Here is a 17275-nt window from a genome sequence, read left to right on the forward strand (position 1 = left end):
TAAGTCTACCTTCTTTCATACCAGAGTTACAAAGAATTGAAGTCTGTGTAACATAGGTATTGTTCCAAAGGTATACAGCAGGTATAATTCCAAAGAACTGTTACATTAGTGTTATTCATGGGAACATACATAAAGTCTATGTGTGTAGGTTTTAACATCTGACACCACAACAAAGGAAATCAGTTGATATGTCGTAACGTACCTATGTTACGAAGACATGTACTGTCCGTGTAACATAGGTAGTATACTGTGGACAAGGTTGTAGTACGAAAACCCCTGATGATAACAATAAAATCATGTTTTCACTTGAATGTCCATACAACTCACTTGCCTCGACTGTAGTTTTTTAAAGAATGTTGTTATTGTGTCACTCTTGAGGAAAAAATGAAACCTTTGGTTAAAATTGTAAATGGTTTGTAGAAAAAACATGTAAATAAAAGTGTCTTGCAGTTGATATCAGAATGGACAATCTTACTAATAATGATCTCATGTGCCTGTCAGATAATATGTTGATGTGTTATGGTGGAAAAAAAAACTGGGATATGTTCATTGTTATCATTTCAGAACACAAAATTATTGAGGATGTCACAAAATGAAGTCCATGTAACGTAGGTATTTGTCATACCTGTTTACCCATGCTGACTGAAAGTGTGCGAAGTAATAAACAGATTTCTAGTGGAATAAGTTGAAGAATGGGAGTAACAAATCAGGGGGAAAAAGAAAATTTCAATTTACCCAACTTGAATTTTCAACTTGTATGTCACAATTTAAAAACAAAATTATTGAGGATGTCACAAAATGAAGTCCATGTAACGTAGGTATTTGTCATACCTGTTTACCCATGCTGACTGAAAGTGTGCGAAGTAATAAACAGATTTCTAGTGGAATAAGTTGAAGAATGGGAGTAACAAATCAGGGGGAAAAAGAAAATTTCAATTTACCCAACTTGAATTTTCAACTTGTATGTCACAATTTCAGTCCCAACCCCATGGAATTACCCACATACAATCATACAGATGTCGACTGTCAACAACACGTAGGCCTATAGTTTACCCAAAAGAGGTCATTGACTATTTCCGAGGTCACTGACTATTTCCAAAGTCAGCAGGCAAAAGAGCAATGGCAAAAACATGGAATTTTCTAAGAGCAAAATTGAATATCATAAAAAGTCACACGCTGAGTATCAAAAAGTAAAAATTTTCCATATTACATTGTATATGAAGAGTTTGTTTGCAAAAACCGATAAGTCCATATTTGTCAAATGGAGATATTTGTGATGAAAGGTCAAGAAAAATAAAGAGAATAATAAGAAATTGTTTTCTTCTTTTGACCATAACTTCAAAAATGTACCTTTAGAGGAAGTGACCAATATATCATTTAAAAGGTATTATTTTGTACTCTATGACAGAGACCATACTTCAAACTCTTCAAAAATGGACTATCGGTTTTTGCAAACAAACTCTTCATATCTTTTTTTAGAGCACATAAAAAATCTCCTTCAAAAGTGATGATTACTGAGACTGCAGAATAATTTGGGCTGAGTAATCATAGAAATAAAACTGCTTGTGAAATTTCAAGAATATCACTTCCTTTTAAATAATTGCAGAATAATTTGGGCTGAGTAATCATAAAAATAAAACTGCTTGTGAAATTTCAAAAATATCACTTCCTTCTAAATAGACACACTCTTTTACTTTTACCAGAGACATGAGATTCATGAGAACACCACTGTCTCAATTTGTCCCAATAATGATTCAAAGCTGTAGAGCAGATTTTATATGCATTATCATGATGTCACCACTAGTTAATTTTTGCTTATTTTTGCTTATTCCCCATTGAGTATGTCACTGACATGGTGTAATTCTATCACAATTTATATCCATACAAAGATTTAATGATCATACCTGTACAGTACCATTACCACACCAGCATGAGTGTCCCCATGGGACAGCCTGGGTGTGAGGTTTACATCAAACTAATGATTGATATGCACGAATCCTAAAAATAGCCTAAAAAAGAACAACAAAAATGTAGAGCTTGAAGACTGACACCCCTTGTAGACAGACTTTAACTGTTAGTTATGAAGTGACCTCTGACCTCTCAGTGATCCGTGGAGACAAACTCTTGCTCGTTATAAAGTGATGAAATCTTCCAGACCCATTTCAGACACACAATGAGGTGATGGAGCCAGAGATGGTCATGTTTTGCAAAGCTTTTATACAGTACCGACAGCGAATTATTTTCCACATATTCGCAAATGTTTGCGCATTTTAACGCATTGCGTACATATGCGCGCATATTTGCACATCGTTAATTTGTGAATATTCACAAATATTCAATTATTCAATTATTCAATGTGTCGATTATTTCCAAATATTCGTGAATGTGCGATTTGCGAACATTCGGAAATATTCCTGAATGTCCGAGTGGAGAATAATGTCAGTGCCGTAAATGCAAATGGGCAGCATGCATTAATTTTTCACAGCGTTTCCAACAAGAAAGTTTTTGCAACTAATGCCTCCCATCACATCATTAGCGAACAATCGCAAATTATCTCATGAGAGGACAATGATATTTCATTCAAATTATCCCTGACTTTTCATTGAGCAGATACATCCAGGAGCATCCAACTCATATAATTCTTAGTCTGGAAGGGATATCATCATGCCCCCCCCCCCCCAAACTCCAGGGCGTAGCCGCTTTCGCATTGAGTTCACCCATTCCTAGATACAGGTCACCTGCTGGGAGCGGGTCAGTGGTGTCATCCCAATGCCTGCTGACTCACCAGCAAAGTATCGGGCGATAAACTTACAGATGAGCACATAGTGAACATACATTGTATAGCATGCCAGAGGCCTGAAACCAGACTTTTGACTGGTCTAGAGGAAAGACCTGTGTCTTGCTCACTGTCTTTCTGTCATGTAAAGTCTTAAATATCTGCCACTAATTTTGCTAAACAGCAGTCCCATCTAACATGCCGGTGATGGGTGCAAGGAATAGCATAAACTTTACTACCAGTATTGAAAGTCATTATGTGCTACACAAAACACCCCAATACATCCGGTAGAACCATAGCAAGAGAGGACCATGGCTCTGTCACACAGTTATTAATTTTGCTTCTGAATGAACGGTTGAGTGCAGTTGTGCTATTATTCATCTTCATAAAGAGTTTACAAAGCTTGGAAAATTTGAGACCGAGAGCTCTTGTCTTTCAATAGTAATATCACTGCAGAAGAGAAACAAAAAGTTGTGTTGTTCAGTGCTACAATGTGCTACAATGTACATTGTATGTCCGGTTTAGATCATACAGTTCAACTGGTTTCTATCAAAACAACTTTTCCTCTGGTACATTCTCAGGGTCCAAAGTCAAAGTTCCATTGACAATCTGAGTACTTCCAACGTTAAAACAGAAAACAAAAAAACTTCAATTGATTTGAAAACACAGCTGCCTGGTATTTCTGGCACATTCAATCTTTAGCTAGTTTGTCATGAATCATGCTTTCTGTACAATTTCTTTGTTCATTTTTTTATTTCCCAAAAACATTTTAAAATATGTAGAAACACGCATTTTCAACCACTTACCACAACAAAATTCAGCCACTTCATTACAAATGTATCGATATGCATGATGCAGCAGAACTTTGAGTCATAGTACTTGTTTGTTTCTTTTTTGCTTCCATGGTAAAAATGCCAGTGATGTAATCCAAATGAAGACATTGCAGTTCTAAATTATAAATATATGACATCACGTAACAAACTCAAACTCACAACTTTTGGGAACTTTTTTCCTCAAGATCAACAATTTGCTGGATTTATAATAGTGTAGCAGGACAAGCACTGGTTTAGAAAAAAAAAATGGGCACTGTTGAGTGTTGATTCACTCATTTTCTCAAAAAAAAAAGAGAAATCATGGGAAAACAAACTCTGCGTGACCGGAATGGACAGGATATGGGGGGAACGTAACACCAATCGGAAGGGGATGCTGTGTGACCCAAAGTCCAGTCTCGCACGTTCCATAGGTACGTAGGCCGACATGTACGCCCATAAAAACGAGCCACAATGCACTGTTGACCTTACCATACATTGTATTGATCATCGAACTACGTAGGTGAAAAACAACAATGATGATGACTATCTTTATATAACCTTATCTCCGGAAATTTAAATCAACACGTAAACAGCAGCATAAAATTTGAGTGAGCAAAAATTTCCAAAAATTTGGCAGGCTGGTATATAATACATAGTCAAGACACTTTAAACATCCCATAACACCACGATGGTTCGTACACGTGTATGTGGCAGAGCTGTCCATAATCTCAAGTTGCCATCAAATTATGTTTAACATCTTTGTTAGTGAGTAGATCCTGAAAACCAAAGAAAGTGCAATTCTAATTTTAAAGAATTTTTGCAGTGATCTGTAATGAGGAGAAAGTGAAAGACTGTACAAAATGTGTAGAGCCAGTATCTGGAAGTGTGTTGATGAAAGGGCATTAATGACATAAACTACTGTACAAGTTGAAATTTTCGCAGTGGTTTTATTTTTGCGAATTTCGCGAATCGCCTTTGAACCATGAAAATAACAACATGCGAAAATAACAACGCGCAAATAGTTACGTTTAGTTAGACCGTCGCAACCACGAAATTAACAACACGCGCAAATGTCCTCCAAGTAGCAATTCGCGAAAATATCTGTGCGCGAAAATTTCAGCTCGTACAGTAGATCTCAAACAGGAGAATACAACATTTCTTTGACATGTTCATGATTTAGCATGAACCCACATACTTGATACAAACTTGTCAACATCTTTGAAATTCCAAAAAGAAGTTCTGTGTATACCAAGCATTAGATCTACCAGCAAATCATACACGGAATAAGAATTTAGCAAATATGTTCAAAGTAACTTTGAATAAACTTGAAAATTTGAATGATGAAAACTTTGGCAAATTAGTCAAATAATCTTAATGTGTCCTCATGTATTCAGCTGTCTTATACATAAAAGAAGCATTACTGCCAATCAAGAAATAAAAGTAAAAGCCGTTTTGAGGATAAATAAGGAATGTGATTTACCTTGATATGAATTATGATTTTACCTCAAGTATTCAACTTTTTTGTGCTGGGATTCTGTGTTCCTAACCCTCTTCTACTATCTGGTTTAGCTGTGAAACACATGCACAAAGAAACAGTCAAGGGGTATCAAAGATTTGCAGATAGTATAAAAATTCCTTTAAATGTTTGAATTTGGTACCAGAAATTCAGCATCCTCTGAACCCTGCCAAACACCAAAACACTGAAGGTCAAAATATGTAGCTATATGATCTGGCAAAAGAGTTTTGCAATGTGTTTCACAATGAATACAATTTGTACATGGATGACCAAAAATAGTAGCAGCAATATAAAGCTAGGTGATCAAAATCGGAAGGATGAGCTCTACATGGGCAGGATGATGTCACAGACAAAACATGACAATGACGTCACATGACGGCAAGTTTTCTCTTGACCGACATTCTCACCAGGAGTGACACATGAGCCATATATTGTATTTCATCATAGGCACCACTCGAAAGTCCAACTAGCTGATAAATTCTGAGATTGGACAGACAGGCGAGATGTGCACTGGGTGACAACGTACTGTAGTGCGAGATCTCAAGAAGTCAACTTTTACAAACAATCTAAACAGGCCGACCGTATATTGGGATGCCAGCCATCTTGAATTGAAGTGTACCAGGCAATGAGGCAATGATAAAAAAGCTGCATGAAAAAAGATGATGCCATCTGATGCCACCTATTGTAATAAATATACAATTTTAGAACAAATGAATCATTTACAGTGAATATATTTTTCCTTTAATGAGGTGCACCATAGAATCAGTGGTTTCACCATCATTATCTTCACGTTCTGTTATCTCAATAAAATGTTTTTCATTTTCTCTCAATACTCCCACTTTTAAAGGGACTGTACAGTACTGGTTGAGGTAGGGATTCATGTTTTGAACATTCCTAAGTGAGATAATGAAAAGCCGTTATGAAATATGAAAGAGCATGTAATTTTAAGAAAGATTCATCGTTTATTTGATGAAAATTGGTTTTCAAATGGCTGAGATATCCCAAAAAGTGCTAATAATAAAAGGCGACATGCCACAACTTTATTAGGATCTCTTTGTTTCATGAAGTTTTTGGATATCTCAGCCATTTCAAAACCGATTTTAATTGAATAAACTTTTGATACCCCTTAGAACTGCATGCTCTTTGACATCTCATAGAGTGGTTTCTGAATATCTCGCAAAATGTTAAAAGCTAAATCTACACATCGACCAGAACTGTACACATCCTTTAAGTTCAAAACTCTCTGTGCATAACGATTAAAGAGCTACAGTAATTGGTCATTACTGTGGAATTCTAGCTCATGGTACAATGAAAAGATAATGTCATATCTTCATAACTGATGATACTCTGAAGATGGTTGCTTGATCTAAAAATAGCAATCATGGTAATATTCCTCATCTATTGCATTGTATGTGCAATATTACCGAAAGTACCATCTTTAGATGGTGATATCTGACAACATTACTGGTGACTTCGAACATCAAAGTAGTATAGTTCTTTATCCCCATTGTTTATGAAGTTTTTCAATTTCCATTCTTACTAGTCTGATGTCTTGCTTCACTTCTTTAGAAATCGGAATTGGTTTTTGTTTTGGGGTTGTTGTGTGTTAGTTTGTGTTTGTTTGTGGGTTTTTTGTTTTTTGTAGGGAGGGGGAGAACGTTTCCTGAAATAAATGAACTCCAATGAATGCTGGCAAATTTCATTTGTTTTCTGTCTTTATTGGGGTATGAATTTTCACAGCTTTCTTTCCCCTTAAGTTGGATTCAAATGTATTAAAATTTATTGATACTTCTTCTCCACGTGGGACATACTTTATGTGGCAAAACCTTGTTTATTCAAGTCATGTAAAATGGCCCTATCAATCCTTCTGTTGCATTAGTCAGGTAAAGCCTCAGGCAAGTGTTCTATCTGTCAGTAACAACTTTTGTATCACAGCAGAACATTGAAATTTAAGTCAGTGAAATCTGTTTTATTGCCATGGGTCTACTCGAAAGACTGTTTCCCTTTTTGTTTGAAGGAACCATCGCTGGCTCTTGTAGGCTTGGTGCTCCAAGTCAAATGTCAAAAGCTCCTGTTACGATGGTCCCCTTGCCCCTTGACACTCTGACAGTCGGCGATTTACCAACCTTTCTGGGGACTTCTCATTCTCATCTCTGTGAGTGCAGCAGCATCTTGCGGGCATCTCTTACGACACTTCCTCCTCGCCTCCTCCAGGCGTGCTCGACCAAACGGAAATTGAACGAAAACTTCGGGACAACACACTCATTTATTCGCACCAACGGGCAAGCAGCTTCGAGTGTTTACGTGAGGATATTCTTGTCCTCTTAAGCTCTGTTGGAGCAACACCATCCTCATCACGGGAGACATAATGGGGTGAGTCACATGGCAGGGGAACTCCACACGCTGCTCAGTTCTCATCACTAAACCAGGGGCAGCTTCCCATTTTCGCAGAAGCAACAGACCATTTTTTTTTTTCGTGTGGTGTACAGAAGACCTCTGGATGTACAGTAACAACTCCCTAAACACTGCTAATTTTACACAATATGATTTCTTGGAATCCATCACATAAACTAAACTTACATTCAATTTACTCTTCACAATAACATTTAGGGCCTACACACTTGTTCACAAAAAATCCCATGAAAACAAGTGTTTGCAAAACTCTCCAAATCAACTTCATGTTTTTCAATCCTTCTTTTTCAATGCCGTATTATTGTAGGCCTATAAGGTGACTTACAAAACTCCAATTAAGGAAACTTGCTTAAAAAATACTTTTGAATAAGCTTAAAGGGGTGGCACAGTTTTGGTTTTGATGGCGTTGAGGTTTCCAATGTTTTTTGATGATGATTTTTTTTTTTTAGATAATGACAATCTAACATCTTATGAAATATGAAAGAACATTGGATGATTCTAAGAGGAATTCAAAGTTTACTTGATGAAAGTTGGTTTTGAAATGGCCAAGACATCCAAAACAGAACAATCCCAATGAATGGTAGGACCCACCTTTTATTACGACCACTTTGTTTTACTTTGTTTTTGGATATCTAAGCCATTTCAAAACCGATTTTCATCAAGTACACTTTGAATTCTTCTTGGAATCGTACAAATGTACGCTTCTTAACATTTCAGAAAGTGGTTTCTAAATATCTTGCAAAAAGTTTAAGGCTGAATTCTCACCTCAACCAATTCTAACCATCCCTTTAATACATGCCCATCATGTAAGTCATTAAAACACAAACTTTCATTTCACGGGTCCTATACCTGCTTTGCTGACGGGAACGGCGTAACCCTGCATTTCTCTCGATGCAGGAGTAGGCAGATGACATCATTTCCGGAACCCTGTCCCCTTTTCCTTCCTTTGTAAATATATCACTTGTAAATATTAAAATAAATGTGATTAGTTTTTTTTTGTAAATAATTAGAAGTAGTATAGGTTTTGTAATTGAATTTAAAGGTATATTTGAATAATTATATTTTTTGGAGCAGATTGCCCACCCGGCAGAGAGTTCCAATAAATCTAAAACAACAACAACATTTCATTTCACTCTACAACTACATTTTGTACCAGTGGTGACTTTCTTCATACACAGACAATGTCGATGGCTTTCTGTGGTGGCGGTCCTGAGAGGGCTCTAGTCATATTATTGCAATTACTATGGTGATAATGTTGTATTCTTCATTGTATGCATAAGGTTCTTCCATGGGTAAATTGTGAAAGATAACTGGGTTACATCATAACATTTATTGCCCATTTCCCTCACAGGCATTGCAATGTATTGTATTGGCAAGTGTCCTTACAGTCATTCAACAAGCAAGAAACCACTGATTTGACAAAGCAGTGAATCTTTAACTGCCCTGAGCAGGTGGGCAAAGCGGGTTAAATTCTAGCATCCTGAACTAATAAAAAATGCTCAGTGGCAAGATCACATGGACCTGCACTAACTGAATGAATGAATTAATTTATTTATTTCTAAATAAATGAATACTCGTGTATGAATTAATTAATGTCCAAAATGACTGAATTGATATGAATGAATATGAATGATCTATATACAGTCTGTAAACGAATGAATGACTGAATATTACAGTATGTAACTAAACAAATGAATGAATGAATGAATGACTAAATGAAAATAGCCAACTTTTGCATATTTTTTGACTTGGGAGATTTTTATATTAAAGCAAATTGACAATAAACTCAGTCTGGGGGGGGGGGGTGGGAGTAATACTGACTGCTTTATCACGCCCTAATCATTAATTTTATTCATCATCCAGGAACTTTCAGTCATTCCAGTCACTGCATGACAACAAAAAGTAAAAATGTACACTATTACTATCCCTATTGCTATCACTACCAAAATAAATAAATAAATAAATAAATGACTGCTCATTCTGGTATCTACCTACGTAATTGGCACTCTGATTACACACAGCCTGGTTGAATTTAGGTGAACTGTATGACTGTGCCAATTATCACCAGGATTTCCCTTACAGCTGGAATTGCCTGGACTGTTTGAAACATTGCAGATTGGGGCAGTGGCTGATACCTGACTGGCAGAATCCACTGATAAAAACACATGATTTGACAATTGAACCGAGAATACGTACCAGAGGAAAGTAGCTTGCATCCTGTTTTCACTTGACTAACCAAAAACAGTACTGTACGTAGGTTTATAGAACATACAATCTTTTTGTGCATCACTTGTAGCAATGGCTGATACCTGATTGGCAGTTATCCATAGATAAAAACGTAGATCATTAGAAAACTGAACCCAGAATACATGTACAGGTACCAGAGGAAAGTTTGTGGATTATCATCACTGGTCACAAATGACCAGACAAAATGTATGATGGCACAGATTTATGTTACCACTGGGTCTCACGAAAAGGGAGGGGGGATTGCAGGAGGGGATGAAGAGAGGCAGATGAGGAGAGAAAAGCCTCCGGCTTCATATTTAGTATGCACATTTTGTAAATGGAGCAAATCAACATCCATTCACGATATTTAACAACATCTCCCCTGGTTCCCTCCACTGTGGGACAGCACACACTCCCCCATGATGCATCTCTTTCCCTCTCCATCTCTCCCTCCCCCTCTCTCTCCTTCCCTCATCTCTCTGATCATCAGAGATCTGAGGGAGTAAGGAAGCCAGCCAGCCAGGTCTGGAGTAAGCAAATACAGCCATCAAACAGTGGTGGCTTATGAAATATGAGATACCCTCATCACTCAACACAAAGGACTCCGCGTGCCCAACTCCAAGCTGAGACAATCTTGTGCCCCGGTGCCCTGCGACAACTGTTCCCCCGATTGTTAGCCCTGCATTTTGGCAGTTAGTAAATTTTCAAATAGATACAACATACAAGTCTGTACAAAGAAGACTGCATGCTTTTGCTTTCTAACATTTGTGTGTTGTATGGATGATGTCTGACTAGCAAAATATGTTGTTGTTTTTTTGGCCTCCATGTCACACACATTTTACATAACATCACTCAAAGTAATCTTTTGATTTTTGTGCATTTGTTGTCCCATTTTTTTCCAATTCCCTCTTCCCCCCCCCCCCCCCCAAAAAAAAAAAAAAATAGGGGGGGGGAGAGGGAGGGGGAACCTGGTAACTGTTTGAGAAATAAGATCTGGCCATTAAAGATGTTTGCTTCATCCCAAAAATAATTTTGCAAATTGACAAACTGCAGGAGTGCAAGTTTCTGCAGCAGTCAAGCAATTTGTGCAGCAAGCCCCTCTTCTGACAGTGAAGGCAAGAAATATCTCTAGCATTTGCTTTGCTTACCCAGGGGAAGACTTACAGAGTACACGTGCACCATTTTGTAGACTGATAGGGACTCATATTGGCCACAAAACATCACCAAACAATCAAGGGTGGCACTGCCTGCTCTAGATGGTAACAACAGGGGGAAAAAATAATTTATAAACAAAAACCCCTGGCGATATTCAGTTTGTAAACACACTACTATATGACCAGCCAACAAAGTACCATCATGTTTTTCAGAATTCTTCCAGAGTCTCGAGTCAGTATCAACCTCACGTCACGCTATACTGTACCTCCATGTGCAATGGTGTACTGGGTTTGACCGTGTTTATGTCAGCAAGGACACCTTTGACTGTTACCTTATGCTATCAAAACGGTCGCTGAGATCTGATCTGTAGTACGTGTGGCTGCGGTGATCACGTCACAAAGAAAATCTCTTTTGACATCTGGATAATATCCTGCAGTTTGATCATCGTGTTTGGGCATTGTGTATTAAAATGTTCATTGCAGAGTTCACTGATAGAAAAAGACCTTGAAACCAGTGGAAGAGGAAATGGTATGGAGCCAGGATTTGTGCCATCAAAAGCACAGAAAAACAAATGTTCTATAAAGGAAAAGCTCACTAATGATATGATGCCAGCAAAATGGTCAATACAGAAATAATCCAACTGTATTAAGACATGATAATTGCTGTTGATCACACAGTATTATATATACGTAGAAATCCTTATTGCACACTGCAGTTGGAGGTTGTGGCATACAATCAATCATGACAAAAAAAAAAGACATAATGTCATCTACATACAAGTGTAGGTCCTACTGTGCATACATGTAGAATACTGCAATGCATTATTACTTCTTTCCTATATTACTGGGGAGCAGAAATGTTTCACTAGAAAAATAACCAGACACTTTTGTGATTCTAAAAGGCAAAGCATTGTCCACATAACCAACCATAGAGATATTTTACATTTGTTTTTTGCTTTTTATGCCTCTACAGTAGAGGAAGTATTCAATGGTTAAAAGGTTGTTTGCTGTACAAAAGCTGGAGAAGCTTTACACAGGGCCTGGATTTGGCAAGTTTGGAATGGTTTCGTCTCCGCTCTGAACTTTCGCTTTGAACAGATATCAGATTCACATCCTCAGTTGATAGGGATTGTAAATCATCAGCTACTCATTACTTTACATTTATCCCTATGGTGATCATTGCCTCTTTTTTTTATTCTACTATACTGCTACTCAGTTCCCATCATTGAACTGAGAGAGAGAGAGAGAGAAAGTAATATATATGTACTCCATATACTCCATCTTCACATCTTATTTCTTGTCCCCCCCCCCCCCCCCGCAGGAAAAATGAAAATGAAATTTAAGTTTATGTGAACAAAAATTAATTTATTGACATCTATCTCTCAACAAAGAATGTGTGTATACATAAGATATTTAAACACACACACATACACACACACACACACACACACATATATATATATATATATATTCACGTATGTGGGTTTTTTTTTTTCTTTACCAACATCTCTTTATTTCCAGCATAATCCCAAAAGGTCATGGTGGGATAAATGAGATTTTGGTGGTGATCAAGATTAATAGTCTATAGGTCTTCAACCAGGATATTCCTCTCAATATGCATGGGATATGGAGAGGGAGTGTTTCAAAGCACAGCTCAGGAAGAATGAGCTAATGAGATGAATTTTGTTCAGTTTGATGAAAGACTGATTGGATTTGACTCTTTAGACACAGTGATTCCTGGGATTGAAGTCCTTTTTATGTTTCATGCCAAGAATGTGGCATCTTTTGTGAAATAATACTCAGTTGGTGTCATTTTGTTTTGCTTTGATTTGTTCTGTTTTGTCTCGGACCCTAGGGGTGGTCGCTGTTGCAGGCAAGAAAGGATACCATGGTATTTCAAAAGAAGTTTTTACTTGCACTTTTATTTTGCCCTCCTCTTTTATTTTTTATTTTTTGGGTGTGAACACTGTATTATGCACTGCACGTGTTAACGTGACTGCGCACCTCACTGCACTCAGTACGACTATACTCTACTAAGAGGGATGTACTTTAATGGAAGAAGAAGAAGAAGAAGTATTATATGAACATCATCACTTTTAAATTGGTTTAGAGGTGCACTGCATGGAATGACTGTAACAAATGGCACTAACATACACGGTAACCCAGTATTTACTGGGTATCAAGCTGGAACATACCTGCATCATGCCTGGTCTCTGTGGTGCTGTTTACAACATCATCTGTCGTACTTGAGCTCTCATAGCCTTGTTCACTCAACTTGTCGCAGTCCCCTATGGAGGGCGAGACCGGTTTGAAATTACTCCTGCAGCTCAGTATTGCCAGCTTTTTCTCCGTTGTTATGTGCAGGTCGTCTAGGCTGCTGCCAAACGACCCAGCCCGCACGAGCACGTCGTCATCTCCTTCGTTGGCGTAATCTGTGTCAGATCCATGGCTCCCGGTCTCATTACCAAGAGAACTTGGGCTTATGGAATTGTGCTGATAGGAACCCAGTATGAAGGCCACATTTTCGTAATCGTCTCCGCTGTCGTCGCTGTCATCGTCTCCGTGATTTATTGGGATCGGGGTCCTGATCGATCTACTAGGCGCAGGCCTCGGGGGAACAGCCGGAATTGCATCCAAGCCTGCGTTGACGTGTTCGTGCTCCTCGTCGCACTCATTGTCCGAATCCCCCTCCAATATTTCCTCTTCGCTTTCTTCCCCTCTCGACTTCAGTCCATCCTCACTGTCAAGGTCGATGCTGTGGGCATCGTCAGAACCAAGAGATTCTAGCCCCTCGTTGGCCCGTCGGATCCTAATGATTTCTTTCTGGATCCATGTCTGGCAGAATTTCTCTCGTCTAATCTCGCTCCTCAATTTAAAGATGCGACTTCGCGTGAGTTTGAGGTCATCCTCTAGCAGCTGGAGGTCGGTGAGCGCACGCTTGCTGGCGAACGGGAGAGCCGCGGCGACAGTCGTGTCCAGCAGAAATATGAGACCCGGCGGTGGAAACTCCCCGAAGTTTCTTCTCCATGCTTCCATAAAATCCTCCTTGATCGTCATTTTTACTACCGTCACCGTGGCGAGGCGGCTACGTATTCCTGCGAAAAATGGTCCTGTCACTTCCACCTAGCTTAACAGGCCGCTTTTTTGTTCTAATACTTGGTACAATGTACTTAGGAACTCTCCAACTCTACAGCGTCTCATCCAATACGATACAATAGAATGGTGGGTGATTATACCTTTTCGCTGCATGTAATCGCGATGTCGGATCGGCGGTACACTGGTAAGATTGGCATTTTCGTGATAGTGGCGTTTGGTGTCGTCGTGTGTGTGAATGAAGGTGTGTATACTGCATGCAGTATTATGCCTGAGTGTGTATGCAAAGCAAAAACAACCTTGCAGCATTTGGTAGGAAAGCTTGGCTGGGAGTGTGACGATGAGGCGCTGGTTCCAAGAGGTGGCGGTGTTTACTATTGCACCAATACACTTGCTCGTCTGCTAACAGAATCAGGATGCGGTGTACAATAAACCACTCATTGGCTTCGTACAAAGTTTCAATGAACTTTATTCATCACATGCATGACACGGTGGTTCACACCACAGAACTCTTACTGTGGTTCACACTCATACGCAAGAATGTTTACGTTGTGAGTGCAGAACCGAAAGGGTTCGATTAGAGCTCAGCCTGGCCTCCACCTGTCCAGTGACCCCGCCCCATATCGATATCAATGCCCCACCCCCGTATAGCCAATAATATTGCGTGACGTCATTATATAATCATGTACAGTGTAATAACTACAGCAAATAACAACTTCAGTAAATCCATTAAGGTTGATTTTACATAATCGTGACATTTTTCCGCTTTACGTGCCGCTGTAAGCATTGACAAAAACCGATTCTGTCATGGTCTTTTGCATAATCGAATAATTTATATATATATACATGTATATAATATTATATTATTCTTATTATTTATGGACTTGCTAGTTTATTGTGACAGACAAGCTGACTGTGGTTATTCTCAAGGAAGAAGAAAAGAAGAAGAACCCATAAGAATGGGATTGCTGAGAAATAGTTTAAAAGAAATTATAGAACGACATTATTCGATGAGCCATATAAATAATACTCAAATGTACCACGATCTGCATAGAGATTGGGAGCAACCGCATATACACCAAAACAAAAATAGAACTAGAGAAATAAAGGGGGTTTAACTTCCGTAAGATAATCAAGTTTGAGCCTGTGAATTTGTAAATTCCTTATACTGATGAATCACAAGGAGGATTGCAGGATTTCTTTATTTTTCATGACACTATCAAACTTTGCGATAGTATAATGGAAAGGAATCCAAACATCCTGTTCTAGTTTCGAAGTAAAACAAATTCCAGTGATAATGTCTGGAAGAACATTTTGAGTTGGCAAAAAGCCTAGATTCCAGCACAAGCCTGTGTGTTGGGCCATTTCCATTTTTTTTTTCAGATTATCATCAGCCAACACCTCAATGACGACTGTGCGCACTACTGGTGACACGACATTAATAGGCCTATTCCTGCAGTTGCTCCGGTCTTATTTTCTCCAAGGACGAAAATGGTTAGGGTTGTGATAGGGTTTTACGTTTAGTTTGATGTGAGGATTAGGATTAGAGTTAGAGTTTGTGTTAAATGTAGGTAGAATTTATGTTTGGCTTAGCGTGCAGGTATATTTCATGGGAGCAATTATTGTCGCAGGAGCAAATGTCAAGGAACCATGTACACTATCAATGTTTATTTTCAATGAAAATCAATACTGTATGTTCACCGTTATGTCGGCAATGTTACACACTGCAGAACACGATAATGTATACAAGGGGTTATTAATCTTTGTTCATTCTGTTTGTCTGTTATCCCCCACGCGGCGCTTACACACACACACACACGCGCACACACACACACACACACACACACACACACACACACACACACACACACACCTACACCCTTCTCCACACTTGGTTAAATTGTCATGACTGCATTTATCTAATTATAAACTTCTATTAAATTTTAAAGGGGAACTATAAACCATTCCGCATTGTCTGGCTTTAATGAGACAAGTCACGTGAACATATTTGTTATTTGAACTTCGAGCATGTATCAACCCATTTCTGAGTCTTGTATATCCCCTGTATCAATCAATAATCTTATCCCCACAGCTTATACCCACAGCTTAAAACATGTAGTTATAATGTTCACACACTTCTAAAACAGACACAGGACGCTGTTTCTCTTCCACGCCACGGCTGCTTAATATCTTCTAGGCACACTGGCCGTATGGAGGGGTCAACTATTTCGATACCTTGACTTTCATCGTGATTAAGAACTACCCAAGGCACATTCATGTTGACTAACAGAAAATAAAAAAGTCAAACACATGAGCCTTGAAAGGAATGTATATTTGTCACTACAACAACAAGTTTATAGCACCGAAATATTTCCAAGGTTAGATTGGTTTGTTCAAAGCATGCATTCACTACAGTAGTAATCTAACTTTAACGACTGCTTAAATATTTGCTTTTTGTGTTGTCTTATTTTTCGTAGTGAAATTCTGTCCAGTCGTTTTGAGTAAGGTTTATCTGATAACTCTGGTCCTTTTTTTTCTTTCTATTTTTGTTGTCTTTTTTCTTTTGGCGAATGTAAGGTAGTCCTTTGCCTTTAAAAATGTTGAACCACGTGCGTGAATCTTCTTCCTCTACTGGCATGACCTTCCATTCCTTTCTTTTGTTACTACGATACATTGCATTCAAAAGTACTTCTTAAAATCACAAATTATCTATTCATTTGTTGTGAATTGTTATTGATGAATTACGTTCGAGCTTAATTTAACTACCTTCTGAATTTTGTATATCCTCTGTATCAACCGATGATCCAGATAATGTCTGTAGCATGCCTATACTTTTGTATAAAAAAACAAACAAAATAAACACGAAATCCCTGTATTTGCTGTTCACACACGTCTAAAATATAGACAGTGCGTGGCTCCTCCTCACCACGGTAAAGCTATAGTCAATATTTTACATCGGTCTTCTAGGCCATTTTTGCTGTTCGTTCGGAAGGGTCAAATACCTTGACACCTGGACTTTCACGATCAATCTGTGTTGGTTTTATTGTGACGAAGAACAACTGAAAGGCACAGCTGCGTTAGCTTGTTAAGAAGAAATGATAATTAAAGAAAAAGAAATAACAACATTTGACGTTTTAGCGTCGAAAGGAATGTATGTTTGTCACCACCCTTCAGCAGCTAAATAAGGCTGCCATGCATGCAGGAATGTTCCATTTTATACCCTGTCTTGCCCGTTGGATTTAGTGGCAGGCATTATCCTTTGATAAATAAAGAGAGTTACATAATT

The 17275-nt window shown here is 38.4% G+C and overlaps 1 protein-coding gene across 1 annotated transcript in view; it reads right to left on the reverse strand.

The window, feature by feature from the left end:
- The window catches only part of LOC139738125 (active breakpoint cluster region-related protein-like), a 134410-nt gene extending 120361 nt beyond the window's left edge, over nucleotides 1-14049 (reverse strand). Inside the window, exon 1 of the mRNA XM_071648786.1 lies at nucleotides 13092-14049. Within this exon, the coding sequence (XP_071504887.1) occupies nucleotides 13092-13953 (862 nt within the window). The 5' untranslated portion in view covers nucleotides 13954-14049. The remainder of the gene's footprint in view (nucleotides 1-13091) is intronic.
- Nucleotides 14050-17275: the final 3226 nt, after the last annotated feature.

Source organism: Diadema antillarum, unplaced genomic scaffold (genome assembly GCF_040938485.1).
Source record: "Diadema antillarum isolate AM-2024a unplaced genomic scaffold, OU_Dant_1.0 seq00000723_RagTag, whole genome shotgun sequence".
Lineage (NCBI taxonomy): Eukaryota > Metazoa > Echinodermata > Echinoidea > Diadematoida > Diadematidae > Diadema > Diadema antillarum.